The sequence below is a fragment of the Microplitis mediator genome, chromosome 1 (assembly GCF_029852145.1).
Source record: "Microplitis mediator isolate UGA2020A chromosome 1, iyMicMedi2.1, whole genome shotgun sequence".
Classification (NCBI taxonomy): domain Eukaryota; kingdom Metazoa; phylum Arthropoda; class Insecta; order Hymenoptera; family Braconidae; genus Microplitis; species Microplitis mediator.
In genome coordinates this window covers 12266608-12289024 of record NC_079969.1, presented here as the reverse complement: position 1 = coordinate 12289024, position 22417 = coordinate 12266608, and the positions used below count along the sequence as shown (strand labels likewise).

At 31.7% G+C, this 22417-nt stretch overlaps 2 protein-coding genes across 2 annotated transcripts in view; one reads left to right on the top strand and one right to left on the bottom strand.

Moving 5' to 3' along the window:
• LOC130665826 (protein glass) overlaps window positions 1-6232 on the bottom strand; it is a 53015-nt gene extending 46783 nt beyond the window's left edge. Inside the window, exon 1 of the mRNA XM_057466438.1 lies at window positions 5597-6232. Coding sequence (XP_057322421.1) covers window positions 5597-5876 — 280 coding nt within the window. The 5' untranslated portion in view covers window positions 5877-6232. The remainder of the gene's footprint in view (window positions 1-5596) is intronic.
• A 1677-nt stretch (window positions 6233-7909) lies between these two features.
• Window positions 7910-15898, top strand: LOC130665818 (protein snail-like). The gene is made up of 4 exons (XM_057466426.1): window positions 7910-9658; window positions 9737-10654; window positions 14328-14794; window positions 15357-15898. Exons 1-4 carry the CDS (start codon window positions 9499-9501, stop codon window positions 15372-15374), a joined length of 1563 nt encoding a protein of 520 aa, XP_057322409.1. The 5' UTR covers window positions 7910-9498; the 3' UTR covers window positions 15375-15898.
• The last annotated feature ends 6519 nt before the right edge of the window (window positions 15899-22417 follow it).

Genomic DNA, 22417 nt, shown 5'->3' with positions numbered 1-22417 from the left:
TCTATGTGTATCAAATTTTAATATAAATAATAGCCATTTTGTAATATATATAATGATCCTGGTTTGATATTAGTATCGAATATACTAATTATGAGTCGAAAATAAACTACAAACTATTAAAATTTTGAGCATCATTTTTTCCCGTGTGGTTTTGGTCCGATTTTCGAAAATCGAATTTCTAACAGATCTTGACGTTTGACGTTCTAGGAAGCTATTCTAAATAATTTTAAGATAATGTTCGAGAATATGTATGCGCGTATGTAAGCATGTATGTGAATAGTGAATATTCTGTAACTTTTGAACGGATGAACCGATTTGGCTTTTTGAGATCACGTTTGAAGCGCGATATTTTAAAAATAAAATTTTTTCAAAACTGTTTTTTTGGATAACTAGTAACGTACTCGATGGATTAATTCTAGAAACTAATCAACGCTAAAACTTTATAAGCCGCGTCGAATGCCAGCTCAACCATCAAAATCGGTTCTAAAGAAACCGTTGTCGAAAGAATTGTAAAAAAGTATTTTTTTTCTAATAAAATCTAAACTGTTGAACTAATTGATGAAGGTGTTTTTTTTAACATTAGCGATTGAAAAGAAAGATGTTGGTGATTAAAAATAAGAAAAAGAACGATTTCCCGTATGAAAAACTCACATACTGTCGATAATATATAAAAAAATATATGGTAAAAAACTGAACATATATGGCGGCAAAATTATTAATATTGATTAACATACATGTATGATTTATCATATCTAATAATTTATAGGTTTAATATTATAATAATCCATATCATTTATAATATATGTGATTATATACATGTGATATTGTATCAAAAATTATATGTCCGCTTTATATATTAATTTATAACGTAAAATATATGTTTCATCTTATAAATTAATTTATAATTTCAATATTATTATAATCCATATAATTTATAATATATGTAATTGTATACATATGATATTACATCTCAAATTATATTCTCGTTTTATATATAAACTTATAATTTCAATATTATAATAATTTCGATATTATTATACATAAATAATTTAAAAAATTCACTTATACCAAAAGTTAAAGGAACAAAAAAATTTTACAAATTCTTTAGTGATTTTTGCAAGACTGTAACTTCATGAAAAATAATCGTATCTAGATTAAAAAAAAGCATTTTATAGCTTGAAATCTCTAGTTTTATATTTGTACAAATATATATAAACATATATCTATATAAATATATATTTACATACATTTATACAAATATATGTGAACATATATTTACATAATTATATATTTACATGTATAAATATTATATGTCCCCATGAAAAAAGATTTTATACAATTGTATAAAATTATATACAACAAATGGCCCGATCCAATTGTATACAACTATATAGAAATTGTATACAATTCTATACAAATTGTATGCAAGTCTATATAATTATATACAATTTTATACAAATTATATACAATTCTATATAATTGCAATATGTAGAATTGTATATAATTATATAGAATTGTATACAATTTGTATAGAATTGTATACAATTTCTATACAAATTGTATATAATTGGATCGGGCCATTTTTTCTATCCAATTATATATAGTCTATATATAATTATATATAGTCCATATATAATTATATATAGTCCATATATAATTGATATATAATTCTATACAATTGTATAAAATCTTTTTTCATCGGGGTCAGTCATATAATTAAATCATATACCTTATCATATAACTTAAAGTATAGTATAAAATATTATAAACAATATTTATAAGTTAGCATGTAAAAAAAATATATTATCGATATATATATGTTGCAAATTATAAAATCATATAATATTTCGGCAAAATTTTGTATATGGCTCCATTAGGGTGATTCGTTTTGAACGACTATTTTTTTTTTCACTCCCACTTGAAAATATTGTTATAGACATTGAAAAAAATATTTCCTGCAAGTTTCAGCCCTTAGTTTTAATTTTAAGTACTTTATATTCAATTTTGAAGTTTTCCCATCTAAAATACATAGGAAAGTTGGGATTTTTTTTTAATTCTCTATAACTCAACCGCATTTCAAATTATCGGATCGCCGTTTGCGGCATTTTGTAGGTGATTTAATACTCTTCAAGAGTTTCATTAATAATTTTACTCGGACTCTAATTGTCTTTTCTGTATTGGTTCTGAAAATAATTTTTTTTATAATAATTTGGGTTTTTAATTGATATTAACTCAATAACGAAATTTACAGAAAAAGTGCAGAAGACGATTTTTTAGGAAATCTTATTCGCTACAAAAAAGGTCCTCTTAGTTAAGTGGCTTAAGTTCTCCGTTCACGTGATATAGAGATTTTAGTAATTTTGTAAATAAAATATTTGTCAAAAATTTTTCCGAAGTTCATCAATTTGACCCCGTCTGATATTAATGACTGGATTAAATTAATGAAAGGAAAATTATTTACTTATTTAAAATTGAAAGTAAATAGCATTTCCCGGGAAAAAATGATCAGACCTGACCATGCCTGTTCATGTATGATCAGGCCTGAAATTAGACCTGATCATGCCTGTTCATGTATGATTAGGCCTGAAATTAGACATGATCAGGCCTGATCATACCTGTCCATGCCTGTTCATGCCTGTTCATGTCTGAAGCGTTGAATACACTCAGGCCTGATCATGCCTGTTCATACCTGTCCATGCCTGTTCATGTCTGAAGCGTTAAATACAGTCAGGTCTGATCATGCCTGTTCATGCTTGGTCATGTCTGAAGCGTTAAATACGCTTATGCCTGATCATACCTGTCCATGCCTGGTCATGTCTGTTCATGCCTGTTCATGTCTGAAGCGTTAAATACGCTCAGGCCTGATCATACCTGTTCATGCCTGGCCATGCCTGGCCATATATGTTCATGTCTGTTCATGGCTGTTCATGTCTGCTCATAGATCTAAAATTTTGTTGACCAAGAATCTATCACGTATAAGATTTTTATTACTTGAAGTTCATACGAAACTTACTTTTGAACTAAATCTCTTAGGTCAGTGGGTTGCGAGTTACACTTTCGAGCGCAAGGTCCACGGTTCAAATCCTGCACACGCCCGAATTTTTTATTTTTTTAATTTTTATCGCAATAATTATATACATGTATAATTGAATATAGTTATACATAATTATATATAATTATATAGGGCCATTTTTAATATATAATTTTTTTACCCGGATGGGCATGAACAGACATGAACATACCTGATCAGACCTGAACATGCCTGATCAGGCCTGGTCAGGCATGGTCATTTTTCATGCCTGATCAGGCCTGAAGACTCATGCCTGTTCATGTCTGATCAGGTCTGATCATTTTTTCCCGGGTTGGTGGAATTTTTTGACAAATATTTTATTTACAAAATAACTAAAATTCCTATATCACGTGAACGAAGAACTTGAGCCACTTAACTAAGAGGACCTTTTTTGTAGCGAATAAGATTTCCTAAAAAATCGTCACCTGCACTTTTTCTGTAAATTTCGTTATTTAGTTAATATCAATTAAAAACCCAAATTATTATTAAAAAAATTATTTTCAGGACCAATACAGAAAAGACAATTAGAGTCCGCGAGTAAAATGATTAATTAGACTCTTGAAGGGTATTAAATCACCTACAAAATGCCGCAAACAGCGATCCGATAACTTGAAATGCAGTTGAGTTATAGAGAAATAAAAAAAAAATTACAACTTTCCTATGTATTTTATATGGGAAAACTTCAAAATCAAATATAAAGTAGGGGAGGGTGGGGCAGAGCGGCCCCCCTAAGCCAATTATTATTTTTTGTGGCTTTCAACCATAAGATCACTTTACTTTTGTTCTATTTCGAACAAATTTATGGACATTTTGCCAAAATTCTGAAAAATTTTTTTTTTTTTTGTGGAGCAGAGTGGCCCCCCTTCAAAAAGTGATAAAAAAAATTTTTTTATTCGTTTTTTTTTTTTTTTTAATTGTTTTCATCATTAAGAATGTATTTCTTTCTCTTGACAACTATTTTTGGTTTTATATTACTCGAAAAAATTTTTTTAAAGCGTAAACATCGTTCACTCTCGATTACCTTAATTACTAATTGTTATTTAATAAAAAATAAAATCAATTCTATAATTTTACTTTATTTCAAAAATTTAGCAACTAAAAAAAAAAATTTTATTTTTATAAATTTTTAGTGACCAAATTTGCCTCTCACATAAAGAAACGGCTGAAAAATATGAAAAAATAATTTTTTCGGAAGTTTCGGCTGGTCCGTTTTGCCCCAGGTGTTATGCGTAGGGCTAGAAATGTGGAATTATAATAATTTTTTTTTAATTTGACGATAAAAATATGAAAAAATCACTTTTTCAAAATTTTGGGCTTGTCCATTTTGCCCTAAATGTCATGCGTAGGGGTAAAATGCGCAAACATATCGGATTTATAGTAATTAGTCGAAAAAAAAAAAATTTTTTTTTTGGTCAAAATTTCAGGGGGGCCGCTCTGCCCCACCCTCCCCTACGTAAAATTAAAATTAAGGGCTGAAACTTGCCGGAAATTTTTCTTTCAATGTCTATAACAATATTTTCAAGTGGGAGTGAAAAAAAAAAAATAGTCGTTCAAAACGAATCACCCTAGGATCCATATATGATTTCTTATAATTCCATATAATTTATCATATATTTTGAATTATACTGAAGCTCATATATTGCTTTTTCATACGGGTTAATTCATTTTTTCCGATAACTCATAATATTATTCATTACATGTTTCAAAAATTTTTTTCAAAGTTAGAGGTCAGAAAACTGTGTGAAATGGCTTTTTTAACGTTATTTCCATAGATATTGCCCGCAGAGTCAGGTGGTTTTCAGATTTTTTTTTAATAGCATCTGAAATGTTGAACTGATTGATTCTGAAAATTCTTTCAACGTTAGAGTCTAATAAATCGCATCGATTACCGTCTTAGATATCGAAATCGATTGATTTGTTCCAAAAATATCGACGACGAAAAATTCATAAAATAAGAATCATTCTAACTTTTCTAATTATTGTTTGATTTTTCAAATTTTCGTGGATCATAGCAAGACATAATTTTTTTCGAACTTGAGCTCGAAATTGCATTCATGATATGTACTGTCTTGGAGCTCAGGGAGCTTGAAAACAGCGGGATTTGGTTTCTTCTTTTCTCTGATACTTTACTTTTTTTACGGTACTTTAAATATGTAAGATAATTTTTCTGTGAAAAAACCAAAATTAATCAACTCAACAACGATTATTGGAATTGATCATTAGATGAATAAAATATAAAGTTCATTTTTTTAACAAAAAAAGTATAAATTAGTCTATGCAACCTTTAGACTTTGCCTGAAAAAGGTTTGATATTTAATGAAAATGTCATCGATCTTTACAGAATTGTGATGGTTTTCGCTGATTTATGAATTCAAAAGAATAATATTACGGTCATTTAACGCAACTGATTGAAGAAATGAATTTTTATTTTGGGTGTGGCCTCACATGATGCAATACTAATAACTGGATCACAACAAAAAAAAAAAAAAAAAAAAAACTAGCAAACATCTGTGATATACTTCTTACCATGATAGTAGAGCGCTCCCGAAGCGTTTAGTGGCGGTGGACTCGGAGCAGTTGTACCGGCAGTAGGACTATGCGGACCCCAGCATGTTTGCTGATTCATACTGTGGCCTTCACTCGTACTATCACCTACCACGTCAATCTCTTCATCTTCCATTTCTACAGCCACCCTCCGTTTTTCTTGGACGGTTTCAATATTACATTTCTCTGTATCCTCGTTATCATCCTGTCTGTCAGGCCATGGATAGGCCTTCCACTTTTTAGCCATAAGACAACGTGGCATTGCAAGCTTGATTTTTTTTAGTATAATCTTGGATGCTTCGCTTACAATAACTGCACCACTAATTTTTTTAAATACACCTAAACTTATAACACTGTCACAATAGACACTAAGGGTCCGATCACTTCCAATCTTACCTCTAAATACTGATGCTATAGTCGCCGTCGTCTCCTTCGCATTCGCTGATCTCGAAACCACAGTTTTTTCTGTCGACTCAGACTTGTCAACTTTGGTGGTGTTATTGAACCACGAGACTTCGTCATCAGCTCAACGATTAGCAAATATCAAATCCGTCACCATGCTTAGTCTTCGGCGCACTGAATGTTCTTTTATTCATTCTCGTTTTACGTTTTTATTTAAAAAAAACACTAGAAAAATGGGGATAATATCAATTTTGTCGTCTCGATTTGAATGCATATATATATGTATGTATATATATATGTATATATATATGTATATATATATATATATATATATATTCATATATATATATATATTCATATATTTATATCAATGATTTTGGTTAATCTTCACCCACTTTTTGGGATAGAGAAAATTAAAATATGACAAAACAGACTACTGCAGCGACTGTTAAGCGGTAGCAAAATATACTAGGAAATATTCTATTGCGCAAACTCAACTATCCCCTCTGATTACAAACCCTTCTTGAAATGCGGCTCACCCCAATTTCATACGTAAAGTAGTTTTATGTAAGGATAAATAGAGTTCCGCTCAAGGGTCGTTTGACAAAAAAATGTAGATAGTAGCAGAATAATTGATGTTAATTCTAAGCTTGAATGTAATAACATTATAATCTATATTTTAATATAAAGTGATCTTAATGGCTTGAAATTTAGATGTGAAGATCATCAATTATTTTAAAAAATATGTATGATTTATAACTATTTTACTGATTCATCATGAAAAAATAATTAAGTATATATAAGAAATAACATGATGTTTCAGTAGTTTATTTTTTATTTGATTACTTGTAAACAAAAATATTACGACTAATTGACTAAACAAAATTGTATGCCAGCTCGATTGATTACTGTTATTTCCAGAAATACAGTAAAAAGTGCACATAATTGAGATACATCTACGGCAGAATAATAAATGACCCAGAGACAAATTAGTAAAATAAACGGTAGAATAAACGAAGCCAATATTCAGAAAGAGAAAGGAATAAAAAAATGAGGTGGGGTTGACGCATGTCTAAGCGATCGGCATCGATCCAACGACTCGGGCAACACCTGGTAGCACCCCACGTGCTATTAGAGTAGTGGTGTCACCCCTGAAAGGTATGGTATCAAATTACACGTTCTTTTTGATGCTTTCGTCTACTGACCAACATCAACAAAACTTTTCAAAACCTATTCGAGTGCAGGAATAATTTCTGCCGCTGAGATATATTACAAGTTATTATAAACATTAGTTGAGTTTACCATACTTTTATACTCATTATTTCGTAGCATCCACTACTATGCACTTTTCTCTCAGTGTACGACACACAAACGTACGGACGTCCAAATTAAACTCCAATATTACTTAAATGGTTAGATTTACGAAAAAAACATAGGACATCTTTTTGTAAAGCGTTAAATTTTACTACGAAAATATATTTTGATCATTGCTAAATGCGTATTTCTCAGCGAGTGATAAAATTGTGCTCATTGTATTACATTGGTGAAGTATCATCATTGAGGCAGGACTAAACGGCATTAGAATCTACTACATTAATTTTTTTTTATTATTTTTGGGTCTCAAATAAATAATTTATGTCATGGCCAAGTAAAAAAAAAGCCTACTTGGGAAATATCGGTCTCCCTAATATGTATATATATCATATTTTCAGCCACCATGGTCACCTGGTGAATGAATTTGGTTGCATTGTCACATCTAGTCTTTATCGATTAGCAAAAAAGTAAGTGGCGATGAGTTTGTTAAGAAGGGTGCGTATGCAGCGCCATATTATTTGGCGCAGTAACAGGTGTTGCTAGTCTGGTGGCTTCAGATTCGTAAAATCGATGCACTGCACATCACCGAGACGACACGAGTTTCATTGTTCGTCTTGTCGCCACCACTGAAACCATCGGTGGTCGCTTTCTGTTGGCCTCTTCCAACACGTTTTCTACTAGCTCGATGTTGTAGAAAGCCTCTCAGTAGCGCCGTCGTTGACAAGCACGCACGCGCTTCAACCACCAGATTGCGGGGGTTGAAGCGCCAGTTGCACCTCAGCCACACCCGGACGAGCCATGTAGTCGGTCTACTTTCCGCACTACAGCGGACAATTGTTGCTTCTGCGCCTACAGGTGGTACGCTTTCTTGTACTTTTTATTACCTACCTAGGTGAACTAATTGACATTAGTAGATCTTAATGAGCATAACTGAAAATAATCGTGTAGGAATGTATTTGTATTAAAATCAGTGATCGAATCACGAGTCAAATTCTACTAACTCCGCAAAGCTCCGTAAAGATTCGACGAGGGTGAAACAGTGAGGGGTAGAAGTGGTAGTGGTAATGGGGGGTGGTAGTGATTACATACACTGTGTACGCATGCTAACATCGTTAATTCAATTTTAATTGTATTAGTATTAACTTTATTAACAGTAAACTGAAAGCTCAAATGATTGTTACTGTGTGCATGGCTGTTATTACTCAACGAGCTCATTTAAAACAGAAAGTACGAAAAACGAGCGAAAAAAAATATAAGCATTCGACATCATGGGATGTTCAAGTATCGATCACAACTAATATAAAGAAAGAGCGCGGTAGCGTCAGTCGACCTGTTGTCCAACTTGTTGCTCAACCTGCGGCGTTTGCCTTATTGAAATTTATTCAAACCAGATCGACAGTGAAAGACGTTTATTCTAAATAGTGAAGGATAAATGTACAATATGATAAAAACATGATGCAGAATGCAAGTATACTGATTAATTATTGTCAGATCGACACGGAAGACACAAATATCTAAGAAATAGAAATGTATAAGCTAGACTTTGACGATTTTATATCTATGAAACGAAAAGGTTTTATTAAGTTAAATATAATAATATTGTAGTAATAATAAAATAATTAATGTAATATTTAAGTAAATAATAATTAATTTCCACCCAGATAAATACAACGAAAGCAATATTAAGCAAGGTAAAATTAGAATCAGTAGTAATGATAACTCAGTAAAGATACATTAATTAACGTACAAGTGAATTTATTAATATAAATAATTAATGAAACTTTGTTCATGTGACAGATTGAGAAAGTGATTCTCTTTGGTCAAAAAAGTCCATTATTTACCGCTAATTTAACGAATTAGCTCACTTTGTGATGAATTGTACATTAATATTAGGAATAAGTATATATCTTTAGAGGTATCGTGCAACGAGATATTTTAGAACCTTTAAGAATAATTGAATTAATTAGACCAAATTTTGAATATTAATCAACTTAGAAAATCTTACACATAAGGATAATTATCTTTTGGTATTGACGTCAAGTCCTGCAATTGATATTTTATAAAATTCAAGTTAAAAATAGTGTTTAAATTTTTATAATTTCACACATCGGTTTTTTTTGCACTGTTTATGTTATTTGTTTCCTCTGTGCAAATAAAAATTTACCACCATGCCGCGATGTTATATGGTAAAAAAAGCTTTGTGCAACAAGTACATGAGTGTTACGAGAGGATTTGAAAGTTGGAACAGATCTAGGGATTCTCCTTCACCTCATGCAACTCTAATAACAGACTCTCCTAAGGTTTCTATTACGCCCATAGATTCTTTAGGTATGTTTAATCAGATTTTTATCTTTAAGATATTGTGTATGTTATACAAATTTTTTATTCAATTGTTAATATTTACAGATAGCAATGCATCTCAGTTGAGGGATGTAGTATTCGATAGAAAAATATATTCCGTATCAACTTCTAATTCAATTTCATATTCGTCGCCGAAATCAGAAAAAGATTCTTCAGTTCTTGACTGTGAAAAAGTGGATCATGAGAGTTCAGATACAATATCTACAGCAACATCTTCTTCGATAACTACAAATAATCGATGTCACAATCCTATCATTACAAACTCATCAAAAACTCAAGATGCAGAGGAAACGCCCATATTTCGAGATAGATCAGCAGCAGAAACTGAAGCAGCACATGATCTTTTAGAATTATCAAGATCTTTACCTCCTTTGCCACCACCAAGTATCGCGATTGGTCCTCAAAATGTAATAGAATCTCCCACTACTGAAAATGTCCAAGAAATAAGCATCTATCAACCAGTAGAACCTCCAATATATCAAGTAAATACAATAGATTTAACTGGAAGTACGGCAACAGTATACCAACAACAAGCAACAGGAATTATATATGAACCAACCATTGTTCAGCAGACTTCAAATGGTGTCTTCATACCTCTCTCTCCCGTTCAAGAAATTCTTTTCACATATACCACACCTACGATACCTTCTATCATTTCAACTCAAGTATCTCCTCTGGAAGCTCCTCCGCTAACACCACCGACATCTGAATGCAGCAGTGACATCGAGAATAATAACCCAAACTTACAACCTAGTCAAAGGGACAAAGAAGTACAAACTATCACTGAACAGACGGAAGTTAAAACTGCTTCTTATACTTATGATACACTCCTAGTTGCTGACGGAAGGTCGAAAAATAAAAAACAAATTAGTAACATTATTCAAAAAAATAATTCAGTAACTGAAATAACCGTTGAACCACCAGAAGCACCAAGAGCTGGCCGATACGTCTGTTGTGAATGTGGTATGCATCATTAGTGACTACTTAACTTATCTCCCAACAAATGAAAATGAATTAGCTCGAATTGAAAATCGTAATCTTGAATCCAGATTGGACAGTTACGCATCGACGATATTCTATTTATTCGAATCAATTTGTAATTTCAAATTAAGGTTCGTTATTTTCTATTTGAATCAATCGGTGTAACGACGACCATCGTTTTTAAACCGAATGAATACGTTTTTTCGTTTTGAGTTATATAATTTTCTAATCAAAACGATTTCGAATACATTTTCTTTTAAATTATTTAATAAACATGATTCTTTATAAAGAAACAAAGCAAAATTTTTTAGCTAAAATTTGAACGATCAATACCATGAGTAAAATTAATATCAACGCTAGTTTACTCATGGTTTGTATTTAGCACAAACTCAATTGGATTTCTATCAGGTTCAATCAGTCAATCAAAATATACTTGGAAGCGTTCCGATGAACTGATTGAGTTTCAATCGGATTCAATCAGAAAATAATCTTTTATGTTTTAATCATTTTTCGATTGAGTCTGATTGAAACTAGTTAGAATTTTTTAATTAGGTTCAATCGTAGTTTTCAATCAGGGTTAAACGGTAATAAAAAAAAACACCGTTGAGTCGTTTTTGTTTAAAATAATGCTCAAATCGAACAAACATCAAAACCGTAAGAAAAGCATAAAATGTTTTTCGATTCCAACGAAACCAATCCAATTCGAGTATTACGTTTTTCAATTCTCAATCGGAAAAAAAGTAGTGAACCCTGGTGAGTCCGAATTACGGTAAATTACGGTGCCTACTGTAATTGGCCGTAATGTTCGGTATTCCGAATAATTACGGTATTTTAAGGTAAAATACCGTAATTTAGGTTAACTACCGTAATTTGTAGTAATATCCTTTAATTTTCGGTAAAATACGGTATTATCCCGGATGAAAAAAGTGTATAGGTGAAAAGTATATCTCAAATTATAATTGGATATATAAAATTATACTTCAATGCATAATTCTCAATATATTTTCATGCTACTATTTTTTGCCGTTTTGATATACTTGATTATACTTTATCAGTATAAGTAAGATTTATAATTTAATATACTCTGAGTTATATCAATTTTGAATAAGCTAAACTATACACGGAAAGAAAATAATGGAAACTGTTCCCATAATTTTGTGAAATTTTTTCCTATACCAACATAGGAATTACGACCATAAATTATGGGAGCAGTTCCTATAATTATAGGAATGTTTCCCATAATTATAGGAATAGTTCCTATAATTATGGGAATGATACCCATAACGTTATGGGAATGGTTCCTCTGATTATAGGAATGGATCCTATAATTTATAGGAATACTTTCTATAATATTATGGGAATCATTCCTATAATATATGGGAACTATTCCTATAAATTATGGAAACCATTCCCATAAATTATAGGGACCATTCCCATAACATTATAGGAACTATTTCTATACCATTATGGGAACTATTCCCATACCATTATAGGAACCATTCCTATAATATTATGGGAATGGTTCCCATACTATCATGAAAAAATTAATTTAAAGAAAAGTGTGGAAATCACTTCTATAATATACAGAAATATTATTAAATATAAAAACAAAAATTCAAACATTGAAAAAAAATTTGCATTTGACAAAAACATTAAAATTTTCAACAAAATTTTTTTCTTTTTAATAAATGTAGCGTCGGAGACACTTTATTTGAATCTCCCCATATCATGATGGAAATTTCTACACTGTTTTGCAAAAAAAATTTTTTATGATATTATGGGAATGGTCCCCATAACATTATAAGAATAGTTCCCATAATAGTATGGGAATGATTCCCACACCATTATGGGAATGGTTCCAATAATGATATGGGAACAGTTCCCATAATACTATTGGAATGGTTCCCGTGTTGGTATAGAAACTACTCCTATACCATTATGCGAATGGTTCCCATAATGTTATAGGAATTTTACACTGTTAGAAGTATTTATTTGAGCCAAATAAATATTTGTTAATAGTTAATAAATGATTTATTAAATGAGATTTATTTGGGCCAAATAAGCCATTTCTTAATAGTTAATAAATGGCTTATTTGAATAGAAAGAAATGACACGTGATGTTAATTAAGTAAGGTTATGACAGATATTTTATAGGACTGTTTAATTTTATTTTTTTAAAGAAAATAATACACACAATTAATGTTAATTGAAGATGAAAATTATTATACAAAAGATATAAAAAAAATGAAATTTTATAATAAATTTTTACTAACAATCACACTCATTCCATTCAAAGTTATAACCTGAACTTCATGTGTCATTTCTTTCTATTCAAATAAGCCATTTATTAACTATTAAGAAATGGCTTATTTGGCTCAAATAAATCTCATTTAATAAATCATTTATTAACTATTAATAAATCTTATTTGGCTCAAATAAATACTTCTAACAGTGTACCCATACTATTATAGGGATGGATCCCATAATATATGGGAAGCACCCCTATAATAGTATGGGTACAATTCCTATACCATTATGGGAACTATTCCTATAATGCATAGTAAAACTTCCCATAATTTTCTTTCCGTGTACCCGAATTATATAATAAAAGATATATGTAATCAGTATACTCTAATTATATCGGAATTCTCAGGAGAAAATTCTCAGGAAGACCGAAGTTGTTTTGGAGTAAGAAGAAATCATCTTGAGAAATAAATTTTCTGAAGATAATTTTTTTTTCGACCGATTTAATTTTTGTTTTCCTAAGCTATACTAAATTGTATACTTTTTTTATACTTCATTTATATATTTGGGATATACTCGTTGATAGATTTGCAATGTATATCGATTATGATACTTTCTACTTCTATCATAAATATCTTCGATCAACTATAGTTTAGTTTATAAATTTTGAATATATTAAACAGTATACATTAAGGTATAGTTTACATATATGTAATACTATACAATTAATTACATCTTAAATTTATAATAACTAAGTATAACAGGTTATAACTTATTTATGAGATATTTTGCCGAATTTATAGAAAGTATACACATGGCTACCCTCGCAGATTTGAATCACGGTGGAAACACGGTGGATTTGTTCCATTTTCCCACTGTGATTACGCGGTGGTAAAATGAAACAAACCCACCGTGTAATCACGGTGAATCCACGGTGTTAACACTTCCATGGTGTTTCCACCGTGATTCAAATCTGCGAGGGTATACTTTGTAGTATACTTTAAAACTATACATTTTTATCATGCGGGATACAGTAAACATACGATATTTCACAGCAAAAATACGATATTTTTGCCGTAAATTTGCAGTGAGAAAAATCATTTACCGTAAAACTGTGACAAGCCAGCGGTATTTTACCGCAAAGGAAAATATTGCACTGTAAAAACTGTAAAAATAAAAGACACACAGTGCTTACGGTAAAAATGCCGCAAATTATGGTAAATTGCTGTACTTACCGCAATCCACTGTAAAATAGGTCAATTACTGTAAATTGCGGCAAATTTACCGTAATTCAGATCCGCCAAAAAAGCAATCGGATTGACTCGGATCGGCTAGAAGTCATGTTTCAATTTATTTTCGTTTGTTGGCTATCCATATTAATTAAAATATTAATTCTTTGAAATATTCTCAGGCAAACAATACGCCACGTCATCAAACCTTTCTCGGCATAAGCAAACTCACAGGAGTATCGACTCACAATCTGCAAAAAAATGTATCCATTGCGGGAAGGCCTACGTGAGCATGCCTGCCTTAGCAATGCATGTACTCACTCACAAGCTTACTCATAGCTGTGGGGTATGTGGTAAAATGTTTTCTAGACCCTGGTTGCTTCAAGGTCACCTCAGAAGTCACACTGGTGAAAAACCTTATGGATGTGCTCATTGTGGTAAAGCTTTCGCAGATAGATCAAATCTTCGTGCTCATATGCAAACTCATTCTGTTGATAAAAATTATGAATGCCCCAAATGCCACAAATCATTTGCTCTCAAATCATATCTTAATAAACATCTTGAATCAGCTTGCCAAAGAGATAATGAGGATGACAGTAGTAATGATATTGATTCGCCAAGTTTCTCTTTGACTACTACCGAGTGTGAGGTAAACTATTGAATTTTTTTAAGCTCTCAATTTCCTATATTCTTTCAATGATTGTAATAGACTTAGATTCATAGCTTAGATGTTTATTTGAGACAAACAAAAATATAGATATAAAATAATTATGTTTTTAAAATGAAACATAGTAAATTTGGTTACAACAATAAATTTTTATTCAAAAATAGTATCGATTATCGATTAATATGTGAGTCCGTTCAGCCGAATGTTTAAATTCCTGTCCTGTTTAGAGGGAAGAAAGACGTGCTTTTCTTTTATGAGAAAACAAATAATGAGAATTAGCGCATGTGCCATTTTTCCCATGAACAGAGGCAAAAAATTAAACTTTCAGTTGTAGATTTGATGAAAAATCGTATACACACCACGGAGGAAGCTAGGACGCCTTCGGCTCGGGTAGGCAATTACACACACGGGTTGGAATATCCTAATTTTCTCCCTGGGTGTGTAATATACTAGTTTTTCGTCAATTTCTCTAAATGCTCGATTTTTCTCAATGTTTGTAATTTGTGTATTGACATCTATCCTTATTTATTTTTCATTATGTCAGCCATATGCACGCTTATAAAAAATGAAGAAGACGATTTAAGCCTGCCAAGGGCACAACAAAGGAATGGAGTAGCAGTTCACTATTTAACTTAAAATAGATAATCAAGACAAAAAAAGTTAAAACAGGATACTATTGTCTGTTGTCAACTACACTAGCTCATCTTCAAGATGGTTTGTTCTTCAAATAGATGATAAACAAAAACAAGCGAATAAAAGAACTATGAAGTAGAAATTGTAAATGAATAACTCGATCAATTAATAACATGTAGCAAAAACTAAACATCGAAAACGTTCATTTTATTACTCATGATTACTGAACTTATTTTTATGTAGCCCATCGCATGATTTGTGCTCAGCATATATTTTTACTCATCGTATAAAAAAATTTAAGTATTGAATTTATAATATAAAATTTTACAGTATTTTGTAGTTTATTTCTTTCATATCGTATTAATAATTATAAGTTAATTCAAATCGAACAGACTAATAAAAATCTCCATATTTTACTAAATTAATTAATTTTTATTTATAAATTAATTTAACTATGCATGAAGTTTATTGGTAGTTTTATTTATTCAAAGATTATAAACAAATGAATTCTCTGTAATATTATTTATACTTAACTTAATCAACGTCGTTAAATTAAATTATTATTGATGATAATATGAGATAAATAATGTTTGTTTTACTATAAACCATTTTATCGATAGGAGCCCGACTAGAAATTTTGGTGAGGCTTGCCGAAAAATCAGTTTGGCCCGAACTAGGCTTGCCTTACTTAGGCAAGCCTAGTTCGTATCTAACGAAATTTTCATAAGGCAAAACGAACATTGGCATGCCGAAAAAATTCCAGATTCGATTGTGATCACGAAACTCTGTGGCATTGCCGAAGTAGGGCATACTATTGGAATTCCTGACTGGTAGGTAGCAATGGTAACTAGACTATATATATCCCGACTGTAATTCCAGTGCGGCATGCCGAAACACCGATTCAGGACGAATGAGGCTTTCCGAAATACGGCAAGCCTAATTTGAACCTTGTCCGTTCCTTATGAGGAAAGTTGAAACTTAATATACCAACACTTTTCCAAACTTGGTTGTTATTAGGAGTTTCTGGTTGGGTGTAAGTTCAGTGTATCTTTGGAATTCCTGACTATAACGCAATGAGGATGACTAAAGACTTGCGAAAGCTAGGTATGTCAAATTTGGCTATTATTTGGAAAATCTTCGTCATTGCCTAAGTTAGGTATATCTTAGGAATACCTGGCTGGTACCGAATAATATTTAAATAGCATAAATAAACTTAGGAGCCACAATCGGTAGTGTAGCGTAGTCGTTAATGCGTCGGTCTTTCGTGCGTAGGGTCCCGGGTTCGAATCCCACGAAATCGGTCCTTGATAAGTTTCGCGTTTTTCCTTGAATGAAAAATTTCCAATTTGATTAGACATTGAAATAACATTAAATTAACACATCTGATGATAACTGCCCTGCAAAAATAATTTTAAACGATGAAAAAAAAAAAAAAAAAATGTTTTTTTTTTTTCAATTTAGTTAAGCAAAATTATATGGTCATTACAGTCATACATGGCCATATATTGCCAATTTCTATATATAAGCATAGGGCTTGTATACCCTGGCGGTTTTGAATCACCCTGGAAACAGGGTGGAATCACGGTGGATTCAGGGTGGTTACACGGTGGGCTTTTTTTCATTTCATCACCGTGGAATCAGGGTGGGTACATCGTGTAACCACCCTGATTCCACGTACATCGCGTATTCACCGTGGAAACACTCCGGAATCAGGGTGGGTACACCGTGTAACCACCGTGGAATCAGGGTGGTTACACGTTGTACCCACCCTGATTCCACGGTGATAAAATAAAAAAAAGCCCACCGTGTAACCACCCTGGATCCACCGTGATTCCACCCTGTTTCCACTCCCAGGGTGTTTCCAGGGTGATTCAAAACCGCCAGGGCACCAGCAAGTATGGTTTCTAAACCGCTGCCTAAAAAGGAAGCCAAATTAGGCAGGGCCTCGCAACTGCGTTACTTTCGGGATCTCGACCTAGTTTGCTTGCCTCATTTGGCGCAAGTCTGGAATTTGGCATGCTTTATTCGGGCCTAATCACTACCTAACTAAAATTTCTAGCCGAGAGGTTATAGTACTTAAAATTTTTAAAAATAATAATCAAACGATTTTATCTGCAATACAACCCATATAATAATCTTATAACAATTTTTCCGAAGCCTAGTCACCAGCACACTACCCAGAGAGGAAAGTACGACGGGCCCGGGCTTGGCCCAACTCTGTAGAACCCTGGAAAAAGCTTGTAAGTCCGCCTTGATAAAAGTCTGGAATAATAATCTCAGGCCAAGCCTGGTTGCCAGACCTGGCCCATACTCAGGGATCGCACTCATGACTGGCGATTCCGCGCGTTTTCATCCCCCGACAAAATATCCCCCGACAAAATATCCCCCGACATAATATCCCCGACATAATATCCCCGACAAAATATCCTATCAGAAAAATTTCTCTTTTTTATTAAATGTTTTATTTGTACTATTCACAACTAATTTGGGTGCTTGTTTTCCAGGAAAATTGTGAAAATTATATCGAAAGATATTTTATCGGAGATATTATGTCCAGAGATATTTTGTCAGGGGATATTTTGTCCGTAGGATACTTTGTCGGGGATATTTTGTCGGGGGATGAAAACGCGCATTACCATGACTAGCTAGTTAATGGCTCATACATCGACGAAACAAATAAATTAAATTTAAAAAATCTGGACATCAGTTGGCCCTGCGGGCCAGCCCCAAAACTTTCCCATGTTTTCGAGCTCCTTGAGCTTGAAAATATTGTTGTGAATACATTTTCGAGCTCAAGGAGCTCGAAAATACTCTCGGATGCCAATGTTTCTCATGAGCTTTTCGAATTCAAACACATTTAGTACATTATATCATGATTTATTTGGGGAAAATGACATAAGATGTTATTTATTCAACTCTTCGTCGTCGATATCTTTTAAACTAATTGACGCTGTTAGTTATTGACGTTTTGATGTTCAATATAGGTATCAGCACATTTTACTGTCTTTTCGAGCTAAATAAATTTTGTAAATGATTAGTGCAGTCGTTTAAAAGATATTCGCGAAAAACCTTTCTTTACCATATCTTTCTCCGACGATATTTCTTGAACGAATTAAGCTATCGAGATGTTTAAGGCGGCAATCGACGCGTCTTATCAAGTTCTAGAGCTGATTAGATTTCGAAAATGTTCGATTCAGTCGTTTCAAATAATAAGCCGATTGAGACGGTTGAGGCAGCAATCGACGCGTTTTATTGAGTTCTAGAACTGATTAGATTTTGGAATCGATCGTTGAAATCGTTTTTGAGAAATTAAAGAAAAAAAAAAAAAATTTTTTTTTTTTCGTAATTATCAATTATCTTCGAGTCTGCTTGATCAAGTGATCTGAAATTTCCAGAAAAGTTGACGGCCAACAACCTCTTACGATTGCCGGAAAAACGATTTGAATCGGTTAATTAGTTTAAAAGTCATAAAAGGTTCACATGCACACATAACATACTCATGCACACACACACACACACACACACACACACACACACACACACACACACACACACACACACACACACACACACACACACACACACACACACACACACACACACACACACACACACACACACACACACACACACACACACACACACACACACACACACACACACACACACACACACACACACACACACACACACACACACACACACACACACACACACACACACACACACACACACACACACACACACATACACTTGGACATCATTCTGAAAATAGTCAGAATAGCTTCCTAAGACCTCAAAACTTCGATATCTGATGAAAATTCGATTTTCGAAAATTGGGGTAAAAACAATAAATTCCCGAATTTTTGAAAATTTACAATTTTCTTAGAGAGAAGTTGAAAAAAATTTATTGTTATTAACCTAGTAGAGTTAATGATCATTAATGTTTAAACTATTGAAGTGAGGTAAATGATGTTAAAAAACTCGGTGAAGATTCTGCTGGGCTCTGGGCGCGAATAGTCTAGTCAAGATGTGCCTTGCTGGTCAAAGTTTTTTCTTAGCCTCGGAAAATTATGATCGAGGTGTCATTCGATTTGTCATCGCATCTAGAAACTTTTTCCAAATTTGGAGTGGGGCTTGCAAAAATTACAAAAGTTATAAGCAATTTAGTAAAAAAAAAAAACGGGTTTTGTTTTTTGCGAATATCTCAAAAAGTATTCAAAATTTTTGAAATCTGAAAAAAGATCCAAAAAAAGGAAGAAATTTCCTAAAAAAAAGTCCTACCTCCCCAAACTCTAGGACCAATGTTTATAATTTTTCTAGGGGGTTGAAAATACGGCCGAAAACGGGAACTCTCGCTTGCGTAAGCTCCGCCCACTTCGGACCTTTAATAAAAAAATATTATTTTTACTTATTAAATATGAAAATTAAGAAATGAAAAAATTCAAGCACCTACAGGATAGATCAATGAACAATAATCCGGCGATCAAAAATTTTTATAGCGATTTTTCAATTAGTTATCCATTAATTAATTGACAATTTTCTGTAGCACGAACATTAACATTGAAAGTGCCATAATTGGTAAACTATTAATTTTGGATTTTTTTCCTTTAATGGAGCTATTTTACAAAGGCTATAGAATAGATTACCGTTGGAAAAATTAGAAAATTGTTAATTTTCACTTTGTTATTACCCAGTAAACACATTGACGTAAATTTGACGTCAGAGTGACGTTACGCTATGTCATCATTTACGTAAGATATAAGTCACGAGTGAGTCAGGTGTGACTCATTATTTCCCACTTTTTTACGTAAGATTATGATGTAAAACTAATGACGTATGCATGATGTAAATGTGATGTCTGTGTGACCTTCCATGACGTCAATATGACATATGGGTGATGTCAAAATTATCAATTTGGAAAAAATATTTTGAAAAAGAAAAAATTAAAATGAAATACCGAATTTTTGATTTGATTATTACCGCGCGAACGCGTTGTGAATTCTGAAACAAGATTAGATAACGTTAAATGATGAAAAAATCTTGGTCGTCTGCTGGGTTCGAACACGGCTCCTCTTGGCTGGGAGTCCTGAACGTTGCTCACTGGTCCACATCACGAGAGTTCAAATCTCGTGCTTAATTGATGTATTTAGAGTGAAATGCCGGAAAAGACAGAGTTAATAAGTTTTCGTGATGGATTTTTACAAAATTTAAAAAACTCCATGAACTTATATGAAATTTTATAGAAGCAATATTTGTCGACCTCAATGATAATTGTATAAAATTTCATTAAGTTTCATCAAATTTTTTAATTTTTTGTTGTGATGTGAAATTTAAAAAATCTTATATAAAATTTTGCGAAACATTGAATAATTTCACAAAATCGTATGAAATTCAATCTATTGAAAAATTGTGATACTAAACTTTAAAATCATAATAGCAAAAGAGTTCAAACTGTTGTTACATTTTCTTTGTCATCCTAAATGATATTTTCGATATATCATTTAAAAAAATAAAGTTAATTTTTTTATGCTCACGCTAATGTTTTAATCTAAAACGTCTGAATGATCTATTACCGAGTTGATCGATTACTTTGACCCCAAAAATGTTCGACGTTAAGTTGTTATTTTTACACATTTACACATGTTTGAAAATTCATTCTATGATTGTTTTATTTCAATAAATAGATGATAAAAAACTATGACTCGGACATTACATCAGCATTGCGTAAAATACTGACTTGTCACTGATGTAAAGATATGATTTAAGAGTGACATCCACATTACGTATAACCGTGACTTTGCTACTGACATAAATGTATGATTTTAAAATTACGTCATTATGATATACGGATAATGACTTTATTACTACATAACAATGTGATGTAGATTCTATGTCAAATGTACGTAATACATAAGTCATAACTGTGACATCGTACAAGAGTCATGCTTACATCAATATGATGTCACAAGCTTTACATCATATTAAAGTCATATAGAACGTCAGATTGACATCAAATTTACATCAGATGTCGTGACATTGCTATGACCTACGTATGACGTCAAAATAAGGTCATGTGTTCACTGGGTAACAATTTACTTAAGTAAAAAATTATCAACCTCGATTAAACATTGAAAAAAATACTTTTTTCATAATATTGCTATTGGTCCGTTTTCTTATGATCATAAGCTACTTAAAAATGATTTTTAATAATTTTTATCCCATATTGTTTAAAAAGTTGTTATAAAAAAATGCGTTGTTTATAAGATAATTAAAAAATTTTTTTTTATAACATAATCTTTAATGAAAATTATGGTTTAAAAAAAAAACCGTTTCTTAAAAAAATTTCTTTATTACTTGAAAACGCCTTTGTTAATTAACTATTTTTTTTTACCACTCGTTATGAAAATTAAGAAACCATTTTTATTTCTAAAATCATTATTTATCTTGCTCTTTGATGTCTAAAAAAATTTTTTATTTTTATTTAAATTTTAATTGTTTATACAATAAACAATTGGATTTTTTATTTATATTTTTTTTTTTACTCTAAAAAATACAACAAAAACAGCCCAGTATCAGCTTTTGTAAAAAAATTGATTTTTCGATTTTTTATTTAATTTTAAGTTCTTTCATATATTCAAACTTACCTTTCGCGCCTGCTTTTCTTTATTTATTATTAATATTACTTATAAACTATTGCAGATACAACAAATTCATCTAAACTTTATTTTTTCAAAATTAGCTACTCAACAAATTTATAGCCGAGCTAAAGCTCTAACTTAATTAATTATATAATTTTTTTGCAATTATTTATAAAAATTGAAGAAAAAAATTTTTTTTTGTTTTTAAAATCAAAATACCTCATTAACTATAACAAATACGACAAAAATTACTAATATCTTTTTCATTCTGCATTAGTACATAAATTACAAGTCATATTCTGACGCAAAAGTGGTATAATAATACCGCCAT

What these genes read in the sequence shown, in the direction of transcription:
- LOC130665818 (XM_057466426.1), top strand. Translation starts at nt 9,499, where the DNA reads ATGCCGCGATGTTATATGGTAAAAAAAGCTTTGTGCAACAAGTACATG. An exon ending in TACGCCCATAGATTCTTTAG is followed by an intron (nt 9,659 to 9,736) that starts GTATGTTTAATC and finishes TAATATTTACAG; the next exon opens with ATAGCAATGCATCTCAGTTG. An exon ending in ATACGTCTGTTGTGAATGTG is followed by an intron (nt 10,655 to 14,327) that starts GTATGCATCATT and finishes AAATATTCTCAG; the next exon opens with GCAAACAATACGCCACGTCA.